Source organism: Equus caballus, chromosome 22 (genome assembly GCF_041296265.1).
Source record: "Equus caballus isolate H_3958 breed thoroughbred chromosome 22, TB-T2T, whole genome shotgun sequence".
Classification (NCBI taxonomy): domain Eukaryota; kingdom Metazoa; phylum Chordata; class Mammalia; order Perissodactyla; family Equidae; genus Equus; species Equus caballus.
In genome coordinates, this window is record NC_091705.1 from 22,487,270 (window position 1) to 22,509,701 (window position 22,432).

The following is a 22,432-nucleotide window of genomic DNA, read 5'->3' on the forward strand; positions in this document are numbered from 1 at the left end:
GTCCACTGAATGTAAGAGCGTCTCCTGAATCTACACTGTGTGCCAAGTGCTTTACACCTCTCGGCATTTAACCCCCACGGCAGCCTTGCAATAAGAGCGAATGAAAAGCCTCCATTTATTTAGTTCCTAGAATGTGCCAGCCTCTGTTCTCTAGATGACTCATCTCATTTAATGCTCACAGCAACTCCAGTTTGCAGATGAGAAACTGAGGCACAACGAGATTAAGGTATTAAGATCCTCCTTTGGCAAATGAGGAAAGGAAGACTCTGAGAGGGCATCGCTTGCCCGCCACTTTAGAAAAATGATGACAGTGGGTGGGGAATTTGAACTTGGATCTTTCTGAGGCCCCTGGCCACCAGGTTCACCCATTGCTCTGTGAGGTTCTGTCAGTCAAATCTACACTTGGGCAAGCCCAGACCTGACCTCCAAGGGCTTCCAACTCCCCTCGCCCAATTCTCTCCAGGTGTTCTGTGACATGGAGGCTAATGGAGGCGGGTGGACCCTCATCCAGCGCCGCGAGAATGGCAGCGTGAATTTCCAGCGGAACTGGAAGGATTACAAACAGGTAACGCTGCCTTGGGGAGGGGCTTTGCAACCCCAAAGCCTGGGGCCAGAGTGGGGTGGTAGGCAGGGGACTGGTTTGCCCTCAACCCTTCCCAGACAAAATCAGCCCACCTAAAACCAACCACCTTCAAATAGACTTGCCCAGTGCACATTCACTGTTAGGGACCCCATCATCGGAAATGGAATCTTCTTTTTGCAAGTTCTGATATATAGCCTAAGAATGAAAATTTAGCTTCATTTTTGTCTTAATTTTTGGAAAGATGATGCATGTACATTGCTAAAAATTTTTAAAGAATACAAAAAGTATTCTTTACTTTTTGTAAAAAAAGCAGAAACAGAAAAAAGTAATCTCGGGGCTGGCCCGGTGGTGTAGTGGTTGAGTTTGTGTGTTTCACTTCAGCAGCCTGGGGTTCGAGGGTTTGGATTCTGGGTGCAGACCTACATACTACTTGTCACGCCATGCTGTGGTGTTGTCCCACATAGAAAATAGAGAAAGATTGGCACAGATGTTAGCTCAGTGACAGTCTTCCTCAAGCAAAAAAGAGTAAGATTGGCAACAGATGTTAGCTCAGGGCCAATCTTCCTCACCAAAAAAAAAAAATGTAATCTCCCCCACCCACTCCTGGCTGCATTGCCTACATGAATGTCCTTGCCTTTGCACATATATGTGACCACACCTGCAAGACAGATTCTTTAACACAGAATTGCTGGTTTAAAGAGCCCATGCATTTTACAAGATGAGAAATAGTGCCCGATGATCTTCCAATTTTCTTAATTAAATTTTGAATAAAGAATTTTTGGCAAGCTGACTTAAAGCTCTTAAAGTCTTCAAAAGCAAAAGCAATAGAGAAAGATACACAGAAATACAACAATATTATTGTGTCTGCTTGCTGTTCATTTGATAAATACTTAAAAATAAATACCAAGTTAAGCTATGAGTGTTCTTAAACCAATTGGGTTTTAAACCATCATTAAAGTGGCAGAAAGAAATAGAGTGCTCAGAGGCAGAAATATGCAAAAAGAGTCCTGGGTATTAACCATTAGGCTAATCAGGCAAATAGCACGACTAAAGTGGGGAGTGGGGCTTACGTGTGCCCCTGTCCTTGGTGCTGAACTATTGTTCTGGCCGCGGGCATTGGTTTCTTGTCTCCCTGGGACACTCGTGATAACAAATGCTCCTAGCTTCCCATTTCTATGTTGCTGAAATTTTGCAGTGCCTGTCATGTCACTGAACGAAGTTTGCTCTACAGTTTATGCAGCTGATTAAAATCTTCAGTTTTTATTGAGGTTTAACATACATGCCGTGAAGTGCACAAAACTTAAACGTAAGACTCAGTGAATTTTTATTTATGTACTTACCCATGTGACCACCATTCAAAGCTCGATATACAACACACACTTCCAGCATTCCCAGAAGTTCTCCTTCTGCCCCCTCCAAGTCAATACTCCCCCAAAGGTAGTCACCGTTCTGACTTCTGTCACCACAGATGAGTGTTGCCTGTTCTTGAACTTCATAGAAATGTGATTTCAATTATTTTTAACAGGATTTTACATCTAGAAAAGTTGTAGTCTTTTTGCTCTAGGAGGTGGGGAGCTCCCACCCCTAGGCCTCCCCACACTGTACTTTATGAACTTGATCATTAGGCAGAGTGGTTTTGGCTAAGTGGCCGTGGAGCCTGGCCCAGCCCAGCTCCTCAGCCAGGGGTGTAGTCTTCCTCCTCGAGATGCAGCCCACCCTCATCCTTCCTTCCCCACAGGGCTTCGGTGACCCGGCTGGGGAGCACTGGCTGGGAAATGAAGTGGTGCACCAGCTCACCAGCAGGGCAGCCTACTCTCTGCGCGTGGAGCTGCAAGACTGGGAAGGCAACGAGGCCTACGCCCAGTATGACCACTTCCAGCTGGGCAGTGAGGGGCAGCTGTACAGGTGGGCTCGGGGCCAAGGCTGGCGGGTGGGCTGAGGTCCCCAGGCTAGTGGCTACAGAGTCTGCACCAAGGGTCAGTCCCTGGGCGTCTCCTGTTTCTACCATCTGTCCCCCATTTGGGCGCACGTCACTGGATCTGGAGGCGGCTGGTTAGCACTCAACACATCCCAGCCACTGGGTGGGGTGGAGAGAATGTCAATGATGCGGCCATCCCAGGAGCAGGAAGGGGCATTCCAAGGTCAGCTACCCCAAGTCAGTCATTTTACAGAAGCCCACAAGGGGGGAGGTGACTTTCCCAGCCTGTCCTCTGCTGTGAGGTGAAGTGGAAAGAGCCTGGGCTGGGAATCGGGGGACCTGGGCTCCTTCTGGCTCTGCTCCAGCTCGCTTTGTGGACCTGGGCAAGTCAAGGTTCTGGCTTTTCTGTGCCTCTGCTTCCTAACTGCAGGATGGGCTTAAATACAAATATACTGTAAATCATCAAGGTCTCCCCAACCCCCTCAGCCTCGCTCTTGGCTCTGTTTAGGAAAAGGAATGAGCATTTATCAAACACCTACTGTGTCCCAGGCACATTTCTCCATTTAATCCTCCCCACAACACTCCAAGGTGAGCATTGCTGTACCTGCTCTAGTGATGTGGAAACTGAGGCAGAGAGCTCGGGTCTCCTGCTGCCAGAACTCACAGTGTTTCCACTACGTGATGTTGCCTCTCTGAGAAACTCGAGGATCTTGAAGATAAGCCTGGATCCTGGCTGTCTCTGAACCAGGACAGAATTGAATTCACAGGCTCACACTCACAGGACCTCACGTGTCGTCTTGTTCTTCATATGATGCTAGAATCAGTCATCATCCAGCCATGCTGGAATGCCTCCACTGATGGGGAGGTCACGTTCTCCTGAGGAATCTCTGATGACTGTCTATCCCCCTGTGCTTTATGCCTAAGTCCACTTCTGGGGGCTTTTCCGTGGTGGGTCTCCACCCCACTCTCTTCTGGTCAATGCCCCTGGTGCCTCCAGCTAGGTGGTTCTGACATCCCTCTTTATGGGACTCACCTCAATCTGATAATATTCCTCCTTAAACTGCAAGGTTCAGAGTTGAATGAAACATCTCCAGGGTCTGGGCTGAGCTGGATGCTTCCCACTCCTCAAGCTGACCAGTGAGTAGCCACGACACCCTGCTGACCTCTACTTAAGCCACTGACCACCAAAGCCAAGGCCTAAGTCCTGACTCCATCCCTCTCCCCCTGAGTGACCTGAGCAAGTCCCTCCACCTTCACATCTGTAAGGATGGGTGCCCTGCGTGTCCCTCCCTTATTCAAAGTGTCAGAGGCTTGACTGAGATGCTGTACACAGGGCACTTAGTAAATGGCCCTTAGTAAATGCTTCGCAAATACTGTTGTAATTGCTGTCTCTGAGCAGCGCTTCACCCACTTGGCTGGCCTGCTTGTGTGAGTTCGCTTCACTTCCCATCCCCGGTGCCCGGTACGTGGTCCGTGCAGAGCAGGAAGCTGGGGGAGCCTCGTACATCTTTCCCACACATGTAGCACTTCAGCCTCATCCACCTGACCCGGTTCTTGGGCAGCAGCTTCTGTGGCTCTAAGTCCAGGATCTGCCGTTTTTCTCGGGGAAGAACTATCCAGAGAAGTATCTCATTGCACTCAAGAACACAGCCCTGGAGCCAGGCTGCCCGGGTACGAATCCCGACTGGATCCCTCACTGGCCCCCTGACCACAGACAAGTCACTTAACCTTTCTGTGCCTTAGTTTCCTCATCTGTAAAGTACAGTATCTATTTCATAGCTGAGATAATCTGTGGAAAGACACCAGCATATGGTAACTGTTAAGGAAATGTTGGAGATATACCAATAATATATTCACAGACAGAAATATAGTATTTCTGCCTCTGTGTACATCTCTGTTATTTATGTCTATCTAGAAAAACACATACATGTATGTTAAATATGTTAAATTTGGTGCTCCTTGCCACGATCTCGTATGTGAATCTGATGCGCCGCCTCTGGCTTTTTATCTGAGCCATGGAGCGCTCCCTACCCTGGTTCCAGTCTGCGATGCCCAGGCCTTGAAGGGCCCACATCTACTTGACCCTCTGCAGAGCCCCAAATAATAACAGTATATCAAATACTTGCCTTGTACCAGCCACGGGCTAGCACTGGTCATTTAAGGAAGAGCCAGACCTGGGCCCCACCCCTCCAAGTTGTTCACAGTCCAGTGTGTCCTGTGTGTCTCAGGGCAACGGGCCCACAGGCAATCCCATACTCCCGGGGAGACAGGAGCTGCCCAAGGGGAAAGCACAGGGGCACAGAGATGCTTGTGCAATCAGGGAGGGCTTCCTGCCTGGAGGAGGTGATGCCTATAGAGGGTGGGCATTCTCCAGAAAAAGAGAGGATAGGAAGGGCATCCCAGGCAGTGGGGATGTTCTGAAAAAAGGCAGAAAGAGAGCTGACCTCCAGCTGGCCGCAGATACCCCAACCTGAGCGAGACTCTTTCAAGGGCTGCTGGGATCATGAAGAAGAGTATCTGCTCAATCAGGAAAAGCTTGGGAGACTGAAGGGGGAGAGCCTGGAAAGTACAGGGGGACTGGAAACTGCCAGAGAAGGGCCAAGGGGAGAGTGAGAGAACAGACGCTGGCCCCTGTGCCCCCACTGCAGAGTCAGCAGCTGGTGAGGGGGGAGGACCCCCATGGGGAAGCCCAGAGGCAGCGACACATGGGCAGTCAGCAGCTGGGGCAAGGGCACAGGGATGGGAGGGGCACCCTTGTTTGTCAGACCCAATAATGGGGCCTTCTGGGGCCCGGCAGGAGTGCATGCATAAGCATGCAGAGGAAGCGGCCCACGGCAAGGGGTGGGGTTCACAGACAAGGCACAGGCACATAGGGACACTGGGCGCGTGCCTCCCAGAGGCGCCTGCACCCCCCGACCCGATTCCAAGTGCGAGACGCACACAGAGATGCACACACAGGCACAAGTACAGGTATGGAGGGCTCCCCACACCCCAGGGGTGCACACAGGGCCTACAGAGCACACAGACTCACACCAGTGCCTAGCCACACACACACCCAGACACGTGTGCAGACGTGCCTCGCAGAAGCTCTTGACAATCAACAAACACAATCCCAGGCACGGAGCAGATTCCAGAGCACACACTCAGACCTGCACAAATTCAAAACAAACACACACAGGCACATACAGGCATGCAGAACCATGTTCAGATGCTCCCAACTACAGACACACAGCCCCATGCACAGCCCTGTGGACGTGTGGAAAGCACACCTGGTGTGTCTAACTTGGGGACTCCCCAGAGACTTGTGTGTTTGGGTCCCTGGGCCTGAGCTGTGAGCATGTTTGAAGTGCATCTGAACAGTGATCAAGTGGAGTTTCCTGGTCCGTGACTTGAGGGTCCCTCAGAGGTTTCAGATCCCCTTTCTGGTTCCCAGAGGGGAGGGGAAGAGATGCAGAGCCTGCGCTGAGGGCCTGGGGACAGCAGAGGGGCCAGCGCTGCTGGAGTGACCTCGTGAGACTGATGAGCTCTGTCCAGCCCTGGTTCCACGCAGCCCCAGACTGAGTGTGACCCCAAACCTCAGCCTGAGCCCTGAGCCTGGCCTTGAACTCACATCACTGAGACCTCCAGGGACCCTCAGTGGCCACAGGAAGAAGTCGGGGCCATATGAGCAGGGGGGTCAGCTGCCTGTCCCCACCCCAGGGAGCCCCTGGCCCGGCGGGCCTCTTGGCAGGGGGGTTTGCAACACCAGTCATGCGAGCCCAGTGGCATGTTTAAGGGCACAGTTAGGGCTCCACAGCTGGCCACAGCCCTCTGGGCCCTGGGCCAGGCCCCTGCCTCACCACAGACAGGCAGAGCCCATGGGTGTGAGGCACAGGGACTGAGCCAGGCCACATGCACAGGCCCCACCTTCTGGATCCCACTAGGGGCGTCTCCCAGGCCCTGCCCTGGGGAACCAGAGCCTCCCTGAGCTGCCCCGGCTGCATCTGCTGTCCACTTGCCTCCACCCGTAGGACCTTCTTAATTGCTCCTAAACCGGCTCCCCGCCTCAGCTGCCAGGGCTGCCCTCCCCTGCCACAGGCACCCGACACTCCCCAGCCTGGCTCAGTGGAAGCCTGGGGCTGGGACATAGGGAGGATGAATAACAACCAGCACTAAATGCACTGAGCGTTTACCACGGGCCTGCCCTGTGCTGACTCATCGCACACTGAGGTCAGCCCATCACAGCAGCCCAACAAGGTCATCACTGTCAGTGTGACTATCCTCACCATTTTAACAGATGAAGGCACTGAAGCTCAGAGGCGAAGCCATCTACCCAAGGCTGTGCAGCTGGCAAGTGGCAGAGCTGGGATTTGAATCCAGGTGTCCCACCCCAAGAGTTCGTGGTCATAGTCACCCCACAGGCTTGGACGTGCCCGCCAAGTCCTCACAGACTGGCAGAAAAATATAAACCCTCCCCAGATGGCAGCAGATGTAGAAGTCACAGGGCTGGGGGCGCCCCGGAGCACATCCATGAGGGCTGGTGTGGTCAGGGAAGGCTTCCTGGAGGAGGTGGGTGGATGTGAGTATGTGTGCCGGGGCTGGGGGTGCAGAACAGTCAGCTGGGGAGGAAAATGCAACAGCTCCCAAGTCAGGCCACACGGGGCTGGGATCGGCTCTCCCCTGCATTTGCTCTGAGACCTGGGCAGGCTCCTGTGGCCCTTGGGATCTCTGTTTCCTCATCTGTAAAATGGGAATAAGAGGGTGTTGTGAGGATTAAATGAGAATGAGTTAACCCCCATGTGAAGCGCTTTGAACAATGCCTGGCACACAGTAGGTGTTTAAAAAAATGTTAGCCAATGTCCTCGGCGTTGGTATTATCACGACCTTCTCACTCCTGTCTGTGACTCAAGTTCAGTGAGAAGAGAGGCCTGGCACTCAGTGGGTCCTCCGTTCCTGGGAGGTGGCAGGCACAGAGGGCAATCCAGGAGGAGAGACAGCCTAAGCACCCCAGGCTGGGGGCCCCCTCCCAGCACCACCAGAGGGGAGCCCCAGCCTGGGACACAGCCTCCTGGGGAGGCCTTTCCTCCACCAGCCCCAGCCTGACTCTGGGCCCCTCTCCTGTCACCACCTCCGGGTGGCCTCCAGGCTTTCTCTGAGTGGATACAGCGGCTCAGCAGGGCGCCAGAGCAGCCTGGTCCTGCAAGGCACCAACTTCAGCACCCGCGACGCCGACAATGACAACTGTCTCTGCAAGTGCGCCCAGATGCTATCTGGAGGTGTGTGCAAGGTGGGGTGAAGCCCCACCCACCCACAGGCTCACCTGGCTGGACACTCCCTTCCCTCCCCACCGGGGTCCTTGTGTGGCCCGGTACTGTCAGTAGGTGGGTGCAGGTCGGGGCCTCCCCCACCCACAGGCCAGCCTGGCTGTGCCCCTTCCATACCTTCCCCCACCGGGTCCTTGAGGTCCCCTCCATGGTCTCACCTCCTCCTAAAAGGGGCACCACCAGTTCTCGCCTGAGACCAGGCTGGAGGAACACTGAGTGTGGGGCCCAGGAGGCACGATGCTCCATCAGTCCCAACCCCAGACCTGAGAATTCCCCGCACCCCCCAGGCCAAGCAGGCCCAGCATGGGGAGACCAGGCAGGGGCAGAGGGGAGGCTCCCCACCAACTCTGGCTCAGGCAGCGCTCTTTGTGGGGGACAGAGGTCAGAGGGTGGGAGATGGGGATGAGTGAGAGCGACAGAGTTGGGGGCACAGAGATAGAAGGAAAGACCTCCTGAGACACAGAGACAGGGACAGACGGAGACGAGAGAGCCACCAAGACTGAGCCAGAGACATAGAGCAGTGGAGACAGAGAGCTATATAGGGAGAGATGGAGAGAGAAATGCAGACCAGGGAAAGACAGACTGACACAGTATGCAGGAGACAGAAAGGCAGGGCAACAGAGATCAAAGAGGGAGACAGAGACAGAGAGACACACACACAGGCAGACAGCAGCAGCAGCACGGGGACCATCAGAGAGCCGCTCTCCAAGGCCCCACCCAGCAGAGGGTCTGGGAGTCTCCTCGCCCCTCGCCCAGTCCCACCCAGCCCGGCTCCAGGAGCTGGCTTCCCGGAGGAGGCAACAGCCCTGATTATTCTCTGGGGGAGGGGACTGCCCTCACCCCACTGGGCCCCCGCGTCCCCAAAGCCTCTTCTTCCCCCTCCACAGGGTGGTGGTTTGACGCCTGCGGCCTCTCCAACCTCAACGGCGTCTACTACCCAGCCCGCCACCACGCGCGCAAGCTCAACGGCATCCGCTGGCACTACTTCCAGGGCCCCAGCTACTCGCTGCGCGCCACGCGCATGATGCTGCGTCCCGCGGCCGTCTAACCAGCAGCCGCGCCTGGAGGCTGGACCGCAGGAGGAGCCGTGGCTCGGGGTCCCCTGGACGAGCGGGACCCAAACACAGACCACAGTGCTGGGGCCTTGTCCTGGACCTCCTGGGTCTCCCCAGCCAGCCCTCGTCGCCCCCCGAGTCCAGAAGAGTCCGCCGCCTCCCAGTTCCCCTCAAGTTATGAAACGATGGCCTTTGGGGGATCCTGCCTCTGCAGCATCCTTCTTTCCTCTTCCCTCCTGTCTCCGGCAGGGGCCGCCTGCTCCTGAGGTCACAGTACCCTGAATGAGCTGAGAACAGGCTTAAGTTGGCTCCTCAAAGGAATACCTGACTGACGGTGGGATTTCAGATGCGAAGGTATATACAGGCAGGAAACGGCCCAGATCGAGGCCCAGATTCCGTCCCTGGGGCCGGTGGGAAGGCCATCTCCTGCTCCAGGCTTTCTCAGCCTTGAGATGTCCTTGAACCTCTGTTCAAGGCTGAAAAGGCTGTGTCCACCGCATAGTGGAATCATTATTTCCACCCCACGCTGTCCACCCCTCTGAGGCCCTGGCATCTGGAGCTCAGACCTGGTCTCTCAGGGGCTGCAGGAGCTCTAAGGGGGTTCCTTTAGCCCTAGCATGTCCTAGAACGTGTTCCAGAGAGAATAACTCCAGCTCTGCTCTAAAAGCACTTAGGGTCAAGTGAGAGAGGGAAACACCAGGTTAGATCAGTGTGAACAGGCATTTTTATCTGCAGAACTTGTCAGAGCCTTTAATGTGGCCATGTGCCTTGTGACTGCCCGTGAAAGAGTTAGAGTGGGCAGCCTTCTCCAAATGTGCTTGTTTGAAAAATGGGTCCTGTTTATCCCAGAGCATCTCTTGGGGCTGTGGATGCCCCTGGAAAAAGCTGGTCCCTGCGCATCATGAGGAGGAGCCCCAGGGCCCCATTCCTCACCCCTATCTGTACTCACCCCCTCTGGCTACAAGGACCACAGTTACGGTCTCACAGCCTCTGAAAACCACTGGAAGGGAGCTTTGGGTTAGAGCAGACGCACGCTGCCCCTGAAGAAGGGTCTGGGACTAAGCTCCCTGTCTGTGCTGTGGACCGGGGTCCTTCTAGGCTCCTTCTGGGCCTGGGGCTGCCCCCTGGCACTCCCTGTAACCCCAGCTCACCCTCGCTCGAGTTCAGGCACTACTGGGGACTGTCCCCTCTGCCTTGTGCAGAGCACCACTCGCGGTCTGGATCCTTCCTGCCTCCCAGCCGGAACCCCCAGCCCCTCCTCCTGCCCTGTCCAGCAGGGATGCTGCAGCTGGGGGTCCACTGGAGGGAGGAGTGTGGGAGAGACTGGGCCTCTGCCTCAGCTGGGGCTCCTCCTGAGCTGCTCTCAGAGGACGAGGTCAGAGAGGGCCACCGCCATCCACCCGGCTTCACTGTGTCACCCTCCTCTGTCCTGATGAGGCCACCACGGTCCTGTCATCTTCAGCCAACACCTGGGCCCTGCCAGGACCGACCTGCCCTGCCGCTAGGATGCACCTGTGTCTTCAGCAGGTTTTCTCCCGGGTGAGGCTGGGGTGGTGGGAATAGGGCACCTTCGTCCCACCTGGCTCTGCCCCCAAGTCCCAGCTCAGACAGTGCCCCCAGTAAACCCGGCACGGACTAAGGCTGACTTCCGTCGGGAGAACTGAAGGATGTGGTTGCTAATGGTGGCATCTCAGGCAGGAGGGGAAAGTACATAGGGGTGGGTTGCGGCCCAGAAGGCTCACCCGGCCTTATACAGCGTTTGCCGCAGGCCTTTAGGTAGCGCCTGCTGTGTGCAGTGTGGCACGTGGAGCCTTGCAGCCGGACAGACCTGCTCCAGCTCTTGGACTCGAGGCCAGTGGCTCAGCCTCTCAGGGCCTCAGTTGTCCCATCTGTGAAGTGGAGATAATGATACTCCCTCCTCGCTGGGCTGTGGCAAGGAGGAAATGAGACCCATATGTCAGCTTCCTAACACGGCCTGGTGTGAAGCAGGTGCCTAATAAATGTTAGTTCCCAGAGAGGTGAGTGGGGTGCATGCCACCCCTTCTCCTGGGCCCAGGTGGGTAAGCATTTATTTTTGCATCCCCAGCACTTATTTTTGCCCAGCAGGGTTTATAGGCTGGCTGTGTGCTGGAGAGGAGGTGAGGGCAAAGCTGTGAGCCCCAGGGACAGACTGCTCTGCATGCGGTGAAGGCCCGAATCCCTGATGGCACTCCAGTTTCCTAAAAAAGGCTAAGAAGCTGATTTGGGTCACCCCCAGACACCTGTTCTTAAATAGTCCTCCTTCCTTCTTATTTTCCATCTACGCCAGGACTCTCCAGCACAAGGAATAGAAACTATCCTAAGGAGTGGATTGCCTCACATAGTGGGAGGTCTAGGGCCAGATTCAGGCATGGTTAGATCCAGGGGCTCAAATGATGTCCCTCTCGGCCCCGCCACCTGCTATGCTGACTTCATTCTCAGTCATGTTCTCTCCTGACAAGACGGCCCCACCAGCCCCAGGCTCATGTCCTCCCAGCTGAGCATCCCTAAGACGGAGAGGTCCTCTGTCCCAGTGGCTCTAGCAAAGGCCTGGTTCTCTCCAGCCAGGACGGTCCTGTGCCCATCCCTGCACTTACCACTGTGATTCTCATTGACCTGACCTGGGTCACGTGATCATGCCTGGAACCAGGGGTTGGGGTCAGTCCCACCCAAGTCATGTCGACTAGCAGTGGGGAAACTGAGGTGCTCTTTCAGGAAGCAGTGATGCTGGGCAGACAAGAACCGTCATCCCTTTCTCCTTCCATCTCTCTGACTCCCATCTCTCTTCTCTCCATCTCTGCCCCCGCTCACACCCTCCCTGGCCCCAGGCTCCGGCTCGTCCCCAGGTTACCCCCGACTATTAGGGGCACAGCTGTGTCCTGCCCAGAGACATGAGACCCTGGTTCCTCGTTCACAGTCCTGGCTCTGCCCCTGGGGCAGAGCCCCTGGCTCTCTCGGAGCCTCCGTTTCCCAGCTGTGCAGTAAGGACGGAGCAACTGCACAGCTCTAAAAGCCCACTGACAGTGACACTGACTCACAGGGGCTGCAGACAAGACCAGCTGGAGGCCCCCCAGTGGACAAGGCCCTGTGGGGACATAGCTCATGTGGCCTGGGCCCTGGCCTTGGCAGGGTGTCCTGGGGGCCGCTGCTCATAAGAACTGGCTTCTGAGGTATCTGCATCTGCTGGTTCCTGCAGAATCCTTGTCACCTCTCTACGTCAGACCAGTGTTCTCCCCATTCTAGAGATGAAGAAATTAGAGCTCAGAGAGGGAAAGGGTTTTCTCCAAGACAGCACAGCCAATTACCTCCTCCAGTGCGTTTACATCTATGAGCTGCCTCCCTCATCCAGAGCTCTCTGGAGGCATCTTGGCACCAACCACAGAAATGCTGGGCTGGTGTCCTCTCCACCCATATCAAGGGCTGAAGAACATTCTGGAAAGCTCTCTTTCTCTGGAGAAAGACCAGTCTGTCTTTCTCATTGGCACCTGGAAGGTCTTGATGGAGCCAGATGGGCAGAACACGTTGTTCCCAAGATCTCTGCATGTTCCCAGCGAAAACGATTTCCACCAGGGGAGAGAGCTCCCTGTGCACACTCCAGGGATGACATCCAGGGGCGAGGTAGAAGGCAGGCCCTGGCAAGGGGTGGGGGAGCAGCCAGCATCAGGGGGGTTTGTCTCTTTGGCTGGAGCATTTAACCCCTTTCTCCAGATTTTCTTCCCCCTCGGAGTCTGTGTGAGCCTTCGCCTCTCCCATTTAAAGATGCTTCAGAAAGCTAACAGCGTTGCCTTGGCAACACCAGCATCAGCATCCTTTGACGGAGCAGCCCTTCAGGGAATGGAGTCTGGTCCAGGCCACATCCAGCATAAGGGCGTTACTTTCTTGTGTTACATTAACATGGGCTTGCGTAGCTGAGGTTCTCGTGTGTGGGGCACACAGCGTTTAGCGTCCAACACATTCCTGCCCTGCCCTGTGAGACCTCTCTGAGCCTCTTTCCGCATCTGCACAACGGGGAGACTGGAATCCAGTTCACGGGGAAGTGATGTGAGTTCAGTGTGAGGGTGGACATCCAGGCCTGGTTCATTCATTCATGCGTTTATTCATTTATGCATGCATTCATTCATTCACATAGCAAGTGTGTATTGAGGACCTGCCTGTACCAAGGCCTGGCTGGGTGATGGGGATGGAGCAGTGACTAAGACAGACATCCACAGTGCTGTACTCATAGAGCTTAACTGGCTAGAGGGAGAGATTGGCCAAAACCGCATTTTTTTCAAAATTTGAAAAACTAACAATATATTGTAAATGAAGAAAATAAACAGGAGGTAGAGATAAGAGATTGGAGAGAGTCCACCTTAGGGGGATCAGGGACAGCCTCTCTGAGGAGGTGATACTTAAATGGAGGATGAACAAGGTGAGAAAGAGGCAGCCAGGTGGAGAGCTGTGGGAGGAGTAGGCCCATAGATGGGGCAGCATGTGCAAAGGCCCTGAGGTGGTCACAAGGAGCTCCCAGGAGGCCAGAGTGGCTGGAGCACAGCAAGTGGGGGAGAGTGCTGGAGAATGTGCTCTCTGAGCACCTACATCACAGACGGAATCCCCACCCCAAGGCCCGCCAAGGACTGGACCCAGCCGCCTCTCTGTGTGGAGCTTCCCCTCTCTAGACCTGTTTCCCAGTCTGTAAAATACAGGAGAGGGATCACCTTTGTCTGAGAGTCACCCAGATCCCATGACTGTATAAATCTGCGTCAAGGGCCTTGTTGTGTCCACCGCCCCGAGCCAGGCGCCACTGGGAGAGTCAGAGGGAGGAAGAGGAAATCAGGGCTTGCCCTCAGCCTGAGTAGGGGTTAGGAGAGTCTCCCACAGGGGGTCCGCCAGCGGGACTCCAGCGAACCCAGGGCACTGACCTCACGCCTCCCCCGTGCTGCTTCCACGTGCACCATCTCTGAGTCCCGGTGGGTTCTATTATGACCTCCACTTTACAGATGTGGAAACTGAGGCTCAGAGAAGTAAAGTGCCTCGCCTAAGGTCACACAGTGATGGGGTACAGGCTAAGCTGCTATAACAAAAAGACCCCAAAACTCGGTGGGTCAAATATTTCTCTTCCGTATAAGTCTGGAGTTGAGTCCATGGCTAGTGGGCGGCTCTGCCATCCTCAGCCATAGCTTCTCTCTCTGGGGCCAGGGCAGCTGCCCCCAAAGGTGCCATTTCCCAGCTGGCAGGAAGGGAACCAGGGCATCTGGCACTGCTTCCCCTCCGACCCCCACCCCCTCACCCTGGCCTCATCTGCCTGGAAGAGCCCAGCAGCCTCCCAAGAGGGCTTCATCTCCAGGTTTGCACCCTCTTGGCCTACAGTCATGTCACTTCCCCTGCCTGGAGCCTTCAGTGGCTCCCCAGTACCCTGAGCACAAAGTCTAACACTCAGCTTGCACTCAGGGCCCTTCATCACCTAGCTCAATCCTTCTCCAGCTCCACCTCTGCTCCAGGGTGTCTAAAACTGGGGTTGAGAAGCTTCAGACTTGAAGCATTCCTTCTGGAGAAAGGGTCCCAGAGGGCCATCGGTTGTCCTGGGAGAAGTGCCCGTGTCCACTTGACCTTTATGTGGCATGGAACGCAGGGCCCAGCGTGCAGTGGCAGCTCTCTGTAAGGGGCATGGTTTATTGGTTCAGCCCACAGGTTCTGCAGAGAGCTGGGTCCAGGTCCCACTTCTGCCCTTCCAGGGAGGACAGGAGAGCCTCCAAAATCCCCGCGACGGCCAAGCGGCTTGTACGGCACCCGGGACAGGGCCCCTGCACCGTGAGCTCTCTGCGATGTTGTCTCCGGCTGTTTCTCTATGCCAGGCACCTCACGAAGAACTTCCCTTAGAACATCCGTGGAAGCCCCATCACGACCCTGTGGGATAGGTACTCTCACCAGCTCCCCCTTTCATGGGGATGAGGAAGCCAAGGCCCAGAGAAGCAAAGTCGCTTGGCCAAACTCACACAGCAAGGGGTCACGGAGGTGGCTTTGGACCTGCTTCCAGAGCGTGTTCACCGTGATCTTAGGTTCCCTGTGACCAAAGTTAAAGTTAAGAAAATAAATAAATACATAAGCAACTGCCGAGTTCAAGCTGGCCAGTGCTTGAAAGTCACACAGGAAGATAAAGGCCGGTGTCCCCACTGGACCCTCCTGGGGCAGGGACGGGACCTTCCTTCCTGCTTCTGACTTCCTGACCCCCTGGCCTCAGAGCACATGGGCCATCATGCCGCCCCAGCTCTGTTCCGAGTAGGACTGAGCATCCTTCTTTGCCTCCCCGCTGTGCGCTGGGCAGGGGAGGGGCAGGGCAGGCCACGCTGTCTGATTCTAGTCTGGGGAGCCCTGGAGGCCCCCGGCCAGCTGAGCCCCTTCCCTCAGCCTTCACCTGCCCCCTGGCGCTGGAAGAGGCATCAGGACCACTGTCACCCGGGCCTGGCTGTGTCCGCAAATCCCAGGGGACTGGACTGACCCCTTCCTTGTCTGGGCCTCACTCTCCTCAGCTGTAAATTGGGAGTGAGCAGCCCAGCCCTGCTTGCTTCACATGGTTGCCCTGAGACTCAAATAAGATGTCCCTTCCCTCAACAAGCATTTATTGAGTACCTACTACGTGCCAGCAACTGTGCTAGGCACTGGGGACAGGGCCATGAATGAGACAGACCGACCCCTGCCCTAAGGTGCTTACCGTCTGCAGTGGATGGAGGAGCAGAAGTTAACCAGAAAACAAAAAGTACAATGAATGTGACAGAGCTGCCGTACGGTGCGGCTGGAGCAGGGGCGCCAACCAGCCGGGAAGGCATCCTTGAATAACGAGGAGGGGTCAGGGGAAGAGGAAAAAGAGGGAACAGCATGTGCAAAGGCCCAGGGGCTGGCCCAGGGAAAAGCTTCGGAGAGTCAGGAAGGGGCAGAGGCCAGAGCTCTGGTAGGGGCAGAGGTAGGCAGGGCCTTGGGTGCCGGGCTGAGAAGAGAACACAAGAAGATGTGGTCTACACAGCAGGAAGCCAGGGCCATGGGGAAGCCCAGAGGCTGCAGGCTTTCCCACCCTCCAGTGTGAGTGTGTAACCTTGAGCAACTTATTCCCCTCTCAGAACCTGAGTTTTCACTCCCAGTGAAACAGGAATCACCATACCTGTCCTGCCGAGGCTTTAGAGAAAATCTACCTGCTGTATTTGGAAGACCCAGCCCCCTGCAAACGCCACTCCATGCATGGTGACCACTGTTATTCCCAACGCGGCCTCTCATCATGGAGCATTTCTGGGTTTTCCCATCACCTCCTGTTTCTTGAACATCTGTCATCAGGGAAACTCGGTAGCACACAAGTGGGAGTGGACCCCAAAGGTTTGAGGGAAATATGTAAACTTAGAGAGGCCGAGCCATCCATTTGTTCTTTTCTTGTTGTTTGGGGAAGGACCCCAGGGTTCCACAGGAACCTAGTCTGAGAACAACAACCCAACAGAAAGGTCAGGGAGGGTGCAGCGAGCCTGACTCCTGTGCAGCAGGTTCTGGTGACCCCAACAGAAGCCAGAGAGCGTGGGACACGTTAGCCCCCAACTGGAAAGGCCAGACGGGATGGATCACCGGTGGTAAATGCACACCACGGGAGGGAGTCCTCACGGGAAGGGGGCGAGGGCAGCTTTGGGGTGCCAGGAATGTTCGTTTCTGGACCCAAGTGAGATTTACACACACATGTTTGGTTTGTGCAAATCTGTCAAGCTGTCCGTTTATTTGCGCATTTTTCTCCGTGTGTGTTTCTCTGTTTGCACACAGGTATGTTGCGGGGGGCGGGCGTTAGACGTGAACGAATATGCCGTAAACACAAAGAAAGCTACATGGGGAAAAAGAAGAGTTTAGAGAGGATGTCGGCAACAGCTAACAAAATTACGTACGCGTTTCCCCTTTGACACGGTAATCCTCATTTGCAGGAATCTGCTCTGAACGTACAGATTATACACACAGAGTTAGTCATTGCAGCTCCATTTGTGTTCACAAAAGATTGGAACCAACCCAAATGAATAAACTGCGGCCTGTTTATTTCTGCTCATTGCACTCGCCCAGTCGCACGATTCTGGAGGTCAGGAATTCAAACGGGGCCGAGTGGGGATGGCTTATCTCTGCTCCACGAGGGCTGGGCTCGACGCAGGCGTCTGGAAGTTTGGGCGCGGTGTGGGGAAGGCCGGCAGAGGCGGGAATGGAATCCTCTGGAGGTTTATTTCTGTCACTCGGCTGGGGTGACTCAAAGGCTGGGCTTGGGTAGGGCTGTAGACCGGGGCACCCACACACGCCCTTTCCCTGGGGGTTGGGTCCTCACCACATGGCGACTGGGTTCTGAGACGAAGCGTCCTGACAGCAAGCTTCCAAGCCGGGCCAGCAACACAATACGGTGCCCCTTGTCCAGAAAGTAGGGAAAAAGTGCCAGTGTAGATATGGAATAAAAAGTCTCTCCTTTCTTTTAATCCCTGTCTCGTCTTGTCATGGTGTTTTTAATTTACTACTAAATGTTATTCTAAGTAAAGAAAAACGAAGATGTTAAATGATTAGCATGAATTTTACTATTCATCGTCCTATTGTGCAATGTCAGTTTTAAATGCCAGTGGAAGAGCATTAACTCATATGTGGAATCGCTGAAATGACCCCACCGGGATTTCACAGCTCATCCTCGTGCATTTCATCCTCGCCAGGACAGCGGACCTGCTGCCCCAAACTGACACGACTGTTTTTATCTCACTTCTTGGTAGTCACGCCTTCTGCCAAGACTCCCGGCTTCCTACTTACCGATGAGTAAGGACAGGAAGGGGAACAGTGCTGTGTCCCGTGTCTCATCATTTTCAGTGTAAGCGGTTGGCTGATACAGAGAAGTGACATGGATAAGAAAGGATATGACAAGGTTGCCGGGTGGTCTGTGTTTCTTAGAACACCACTGGCTTTGTCTCCGTGACCAAAGGAAATCCTGGTTCGAACAGAAAGCGTGGCCTCTGGGATGCGCCCCTACTTACTCGATCTGAGACGCCACATGCTCACCTTGTGCTCACCGGAGTCTCGCTGAATGACCCTGCACTGTGGGGCCACCAGAGCTCCCTGCTTGTGGGACGCTGTGAACACGCTGTGTGGATGGCGGACACCCAGACTGCGTTTATCTCTTCCGCTCACGTGCACGCTCCATTGTCCGTCGGAATTCACTTCCAACACACAAGTCCAAAGATAAAACTGCTAAGAATTTCGAGATGTGACAGCAGAGCATTAAAACAAGAGAGGAGCCCTTCTGAGCACAGGGCCCACACACAAGGTAAGCGTGTCACGGACGCCGTGCAGCAGCATCACAGACGCGTGTACTGATAGGGTGGCAAGGAACTGGGGCACCCATGTCCTCTGCATTGCGCATGCTCCATTGTCCCATCAGACTTTACTCACAAAACAAGGTCAAAGATAAAATCTCTAAGAATTTCAGGACTGCGGCAGAGCGTTGACACAAGTGAATGACCCTCTGAGCACAGGGCCCTGTGCAGCTAAGTGAGTCACACGCCCGTGAAGCCAGTCTTGGTTCCGAGCCAAACTGGAAGAAGCCACATGGCCTTTTCTGACCTGGTGTGGTAAACAACTTTATAAAAGCATCACTCTGCCCTGTTCTGCTGGTCAAAGGGGTCTCTGAGCCCCAGCCCCGATTTGCGGAATGCGGGTAGAGGCAGGGGGACGGTGACAGACCCCACCTCTCGCTGTGTGTCAAAGAATGTACGGCCTTTTAAAAAAAACCACACACACACACACCACTTCTGGGTAATAATGTGCCCATATAAAGGTCACATTTCCCAGATTCTCTTGATGTTAAGGTATGGCATGTGACCATGTTCTGGGAAATGATATGTAAGAAGAGATGTCATGTTAGGAAAATGGGAATGCTGACCCAACCAGAAGGTGGACCCCTTTGTTCTCCCCTTTCCTTTTACCTGAGATGTAGGTGTGATGGGTGGAGCACCAGCAGCTTGCACCATGAGGCGAGTCTGAGGATTGAAGCCACAAACGGGGCTGGCGGGGTGGGACAATAGAAGGAGCTTAGATTTCTTTTGATTGTGGAGCTGCCACACCAGCCCTGGGCCAACTTACACAAGAGAGATACAAACTTTTATCTTGTTTAAGCCACTGTTGTTGGGATTAAAAATCTTAAGTGATACACATTTTTCCCAGGGGCTTGTGGGAAGACATGAGATCCCAAGAAAGGAACCCAGAATCTGCCCAGTGCCAACTCTATTGTGATTGTTTTAAAGGAAAAGATTTTTAAATAAAGAATTTTTTTTTATTACCATTCTGGCTGTGCCCCAGGGCTGGTGTGATCCTCTCAGAATGCAAATCTAATTAGGTCATTCTCAAGCTTAAAATCCCTTTCATGGCTGCCCACCGCCACTTGACTCAGGAGTAAAGAAGAAAGCCCTGGAGGGTCTGAGCCCCCTCATCCTTCCAGCCTCTTCTCACACACTGCTTGGGACTGCTGCTGCCATTGCTTTCCTGAGGAGAGCCTGCCCATGTGAGAGGACAAAGAGAAAAGCAGGGCCCAGAGATGACGTCTGGAGTTCTGAATCAAGCCGTACCTGAAGCCAGCATCACTGTGGACTTTTCAGCTCCTTGAACCAGTAAAAGTTCTGTTTTGCTCAGGCAATTTTAAGTATGTGTGTGCGCACACAACGATTTTTGGTTTTTAAGATTGGCCCTGAGCTAACATCTGTTGCCAATCCTCTTTTTTTCCTTCTTCTTCTTCTTCTCCTCCCCTAAGTCCCCCAGTACATAGTTGTATATTCTAGTTGTAAGTTCTTTAGTTCTGTTTGGGATGCCGCCTCAGCATGGCTTGATGAGCACTGCTACGTCCGCGCCCAGGATCCAAACCAGCAAAACCCTGGGCCAGTGAAGCGGGGCGTGCAAACTTAACCACTCGGCCAGGGGGCGGGCCCCAGGCAACTCTGAGTTGGTTTTCTGTCACTTGAAGCTAAAGAAGCCCAAATGGTGTAAGAGCTCAGCTGTGAGGGGTTTCAGAAGGCAGCAGAGGATGGACGCCCAGGTGTCTGGTGTCGTCTTTCCTGGGCTTAGAAACTGAGCCATGAGGTAGTGACACGGACTGGACGACTATTCTCGTCTTTTCTGAAAATCAGGAACAAGAGGTCCCAGAGCTCCTGCTCTGAGACGACGCCTTCCTCTAAATCATACGCGCAGCAATGGACACGCTCATCCTCTTGACTGTGCTGATGGCTGCACAGCTGTGTCCACGGGTGACAACTTCCACATAGTTCACGGTAACAACGTGCAGGTTACTGCGTGTCAGCGTCACTCCAGTAAAGCCATCTAAAAACCAGTTCCCAAATGAGACACTAGATAAGGTATAAGTTATTATTTTCTCTTTCTGCCCAAATTTCCTCAGACAGAGCATCAACCAGATGTAAAGACTACCATTTAGAATGGAGGAAATATAATATCTCATTTAATCCTCACAACTCGCAAGTAGTTGTCTCTGTCCTTTAAATGAAGAAATGGGATGAAGTGACTTCCTGCCACTTTTTTTCCATGCTGCCCTGGCTCCTTGTAACATCGCAGAGCTGTCATAACTGATGCAGGAGGCACAGGTGTGAGGATTAGCACGTGATGGCCACAAATGATCCGTCAAGATATTTTAAAGAACACAGTTGTGATATAGTCTTATGTCTGCTTCTTTGCTAACACATGAGACCTAGCGGTGGATCTCAATGAGTACTGCAATTGCTAAGTCAAGACGAGTGTCAGCAATATTCTGAGATCTCAATACCACTGTGGTCGAATGTGAAAGTACTATGATTTCTATGGCGAGAAAGTTCCAGGCACTAATGATTCCTACATTTGCGATTGAAAGAAGTGCTGAATTTAATTAGAGGTGAGTGAAGATAAATTCCACCCATGGACCCAGTAAGACCCCAGGTTAAGAATCCTCGAATTAATACATCTAAAATGCTCAGCACAGTACATGGTACGTAGTAAGGACTTGACTATGAATATAATGTATTCTTAATATAATCCACTCATGTGTAATTAATACTATCACTATATGATTAGGATATTGTTGATATAATATGTAAATGACAAAGGAAAACTTGTGGGAGAAGAAAAGAAGCTGAGATGCCCTCCCGAATTGAGCAGCAATGAGCTTGTGCTCTAACCTGAGTTCTGGCCGGCCCTCTGGCGGGAGAAGGCATCCTCTGGGACCCACCAGTGTCTGCTAGATGGAGGAAGAGGAGGCAGCCTGCCCCCAGGAGCTGGCCGGGACCACTTGGCCTGGGTGGTGCTCCGAACCACCTGAGCCTCTCGGGTGACAGCCGAGTCCTGTGGAACACAATGCCGCAGAACATCAGCCTCGGACAAGACGCTCTGTGACTGATGAACCAAGACAAAAGCAAGATCACTCTGTGATCACGTCTGAACTCGAAACGTAAACATTTCCAAGGCACAAAAATGACCAAACATCCCCCGTGCTGGCTATCCTGTGACGGCTGCCTCTTCTCCCCTGACAGCGTTATCCTGGCTCCCGTCTGCCTTCTCTGTAGAGAAGATTTACCAGGATCCCAACCATCTAGTTTCTCCCACTTCTTGACAGCATCCAACCCGGAGAAGAACCCCACTTCCTTAAACTCTCCTCCGAACCTCCGGACACAAGCCCGGATCCCATATAAGCCGTCTCTCACCCCCCTTCCAGGGACACCTTGGGTTCCCCACGGCACGTATCCTCTCTTGCCACAATGAGTCACGAACCCCACTTGTTTACCTACAGGGGTGATCCTGGTGGTCCGAGGCTGGAGGGCATGGCCAGAAGGTTACTTATTTGTGCACAATCATAAATGAGGTCTCCGCTCCAGCTGATAGATCTCAAACAGCAAAAAACTGAAACAAGACTACAAATTAAATACTAACGCACTACAAAACTAGGAATAATAAGCATTATTATTACTATTATAAGTAATCTGTCAGGGGCTGCTATGTACTGTCTCACTCACTAAATTCTCACAATTTCCCTGTTGAATAAATTCTGTGTCTGTTTAGGACTAGGTTTGACTTCCTGTTCCAGAAAACTCAGATAACACAGACTAATGACAGAAAAGAGCTGTGTAGCGGTTAGCTTTTGCTGCATAATGAACTATCTCACACCTAGTGGCTTAAACTAACCGTTGGTTTGCGCATGACTCGGTAGGCTGGCAGCTCGGACTGGGCCCAGTGGGGACGGCTGGTCTCTGGGTTCATCGTACATCTGCAGTCAACTACGGTCAAAGGCCTCCCTCACATGGCTGTGGTCTGGCTGTAGGCAAGGGCGGTGGAGGCAACCGGGCCACATGGCCTCTCATCCTCCAGCAGGTTCGCCCGGGCTTGCTCGCATGGTGGTCTCAGGGTCCCTGGTGCAGCAAGCCCCACACACAAGCTCTTTTCATGCTTTGGCCTTTTCGTATTGGCCAAAGCAAGTCTCATGGCCCAGCCCAGATTCCAGGGACAGAGAGCAATTCAGGTCCTGATGAGGGAAGCTGCAAAGTCACATTGTAAAGGCGTGAGC

At 53.7% G+C, this 22,432-nt stretch overlaps 1 protein-coding gene and 1 long non-coding RNA gene across 4 annotated transcripts in view; one reads left to right on the forward strand and one right to left on the reverse strand.

The window, feature by feature from the left end:
- The window catches only part of ANGPT4 (angiopoietin 4), a 51,771-nt gene extending 34,435 nt beyond the window's left edge, over positions 1 to 17,336 (forward strand). Inside the window, exons 6-9 of one of the 3 annotated variants that reach the window (XM_001497777.5) lie at positions 464 to 565; positions 2,322 to 2,488; positions 7,626 to 7,756; positions 8,692 to 17,336. In XM_001497777.5, coding sequence (XP_001497827.1) covers positions 464 to 565; positions 2,322 to 2,488; positions 7,626 to 7,756; positions 8,692 to 8,852 — 561 coding nt within the window. In that variant the 3' untranslated portion in view covers positions 8,853 to 17,336. Of the gene's footprint in view, positions 1 to 463; positions 566 to 2,321; positions 2,489 to 3,568; positions 4,454 to 7,625; positions 7,768 to 8,691 lie in introns of those variants that run through there. The other 2 variants (XM_005604539.4, XM_014735083.3) reach the window with 2 other exon arrangements.
- Positions 17,337 to 19,154: 1,818 nt separating this feature from the next.
- On the reverse strand, positions 19,155 to 22,403 carry LOC102147828 (uncharacterized). The gene is made up of 4 exons (XR_002802842.2): positions 22,054 to 22,403; positions 21,656 to 21,771; positions 21,054 to 21,216; positions 19,155 to 20,208 (listed from the first exon to the last, which is right to left on the reverse strand). It is a non-coding gene; the product is annotated as an uncharacterized lncRNA (long non-coding RNA).
- Positions 22,404 to 22,432: the final 29 nt, after the last annotated feature.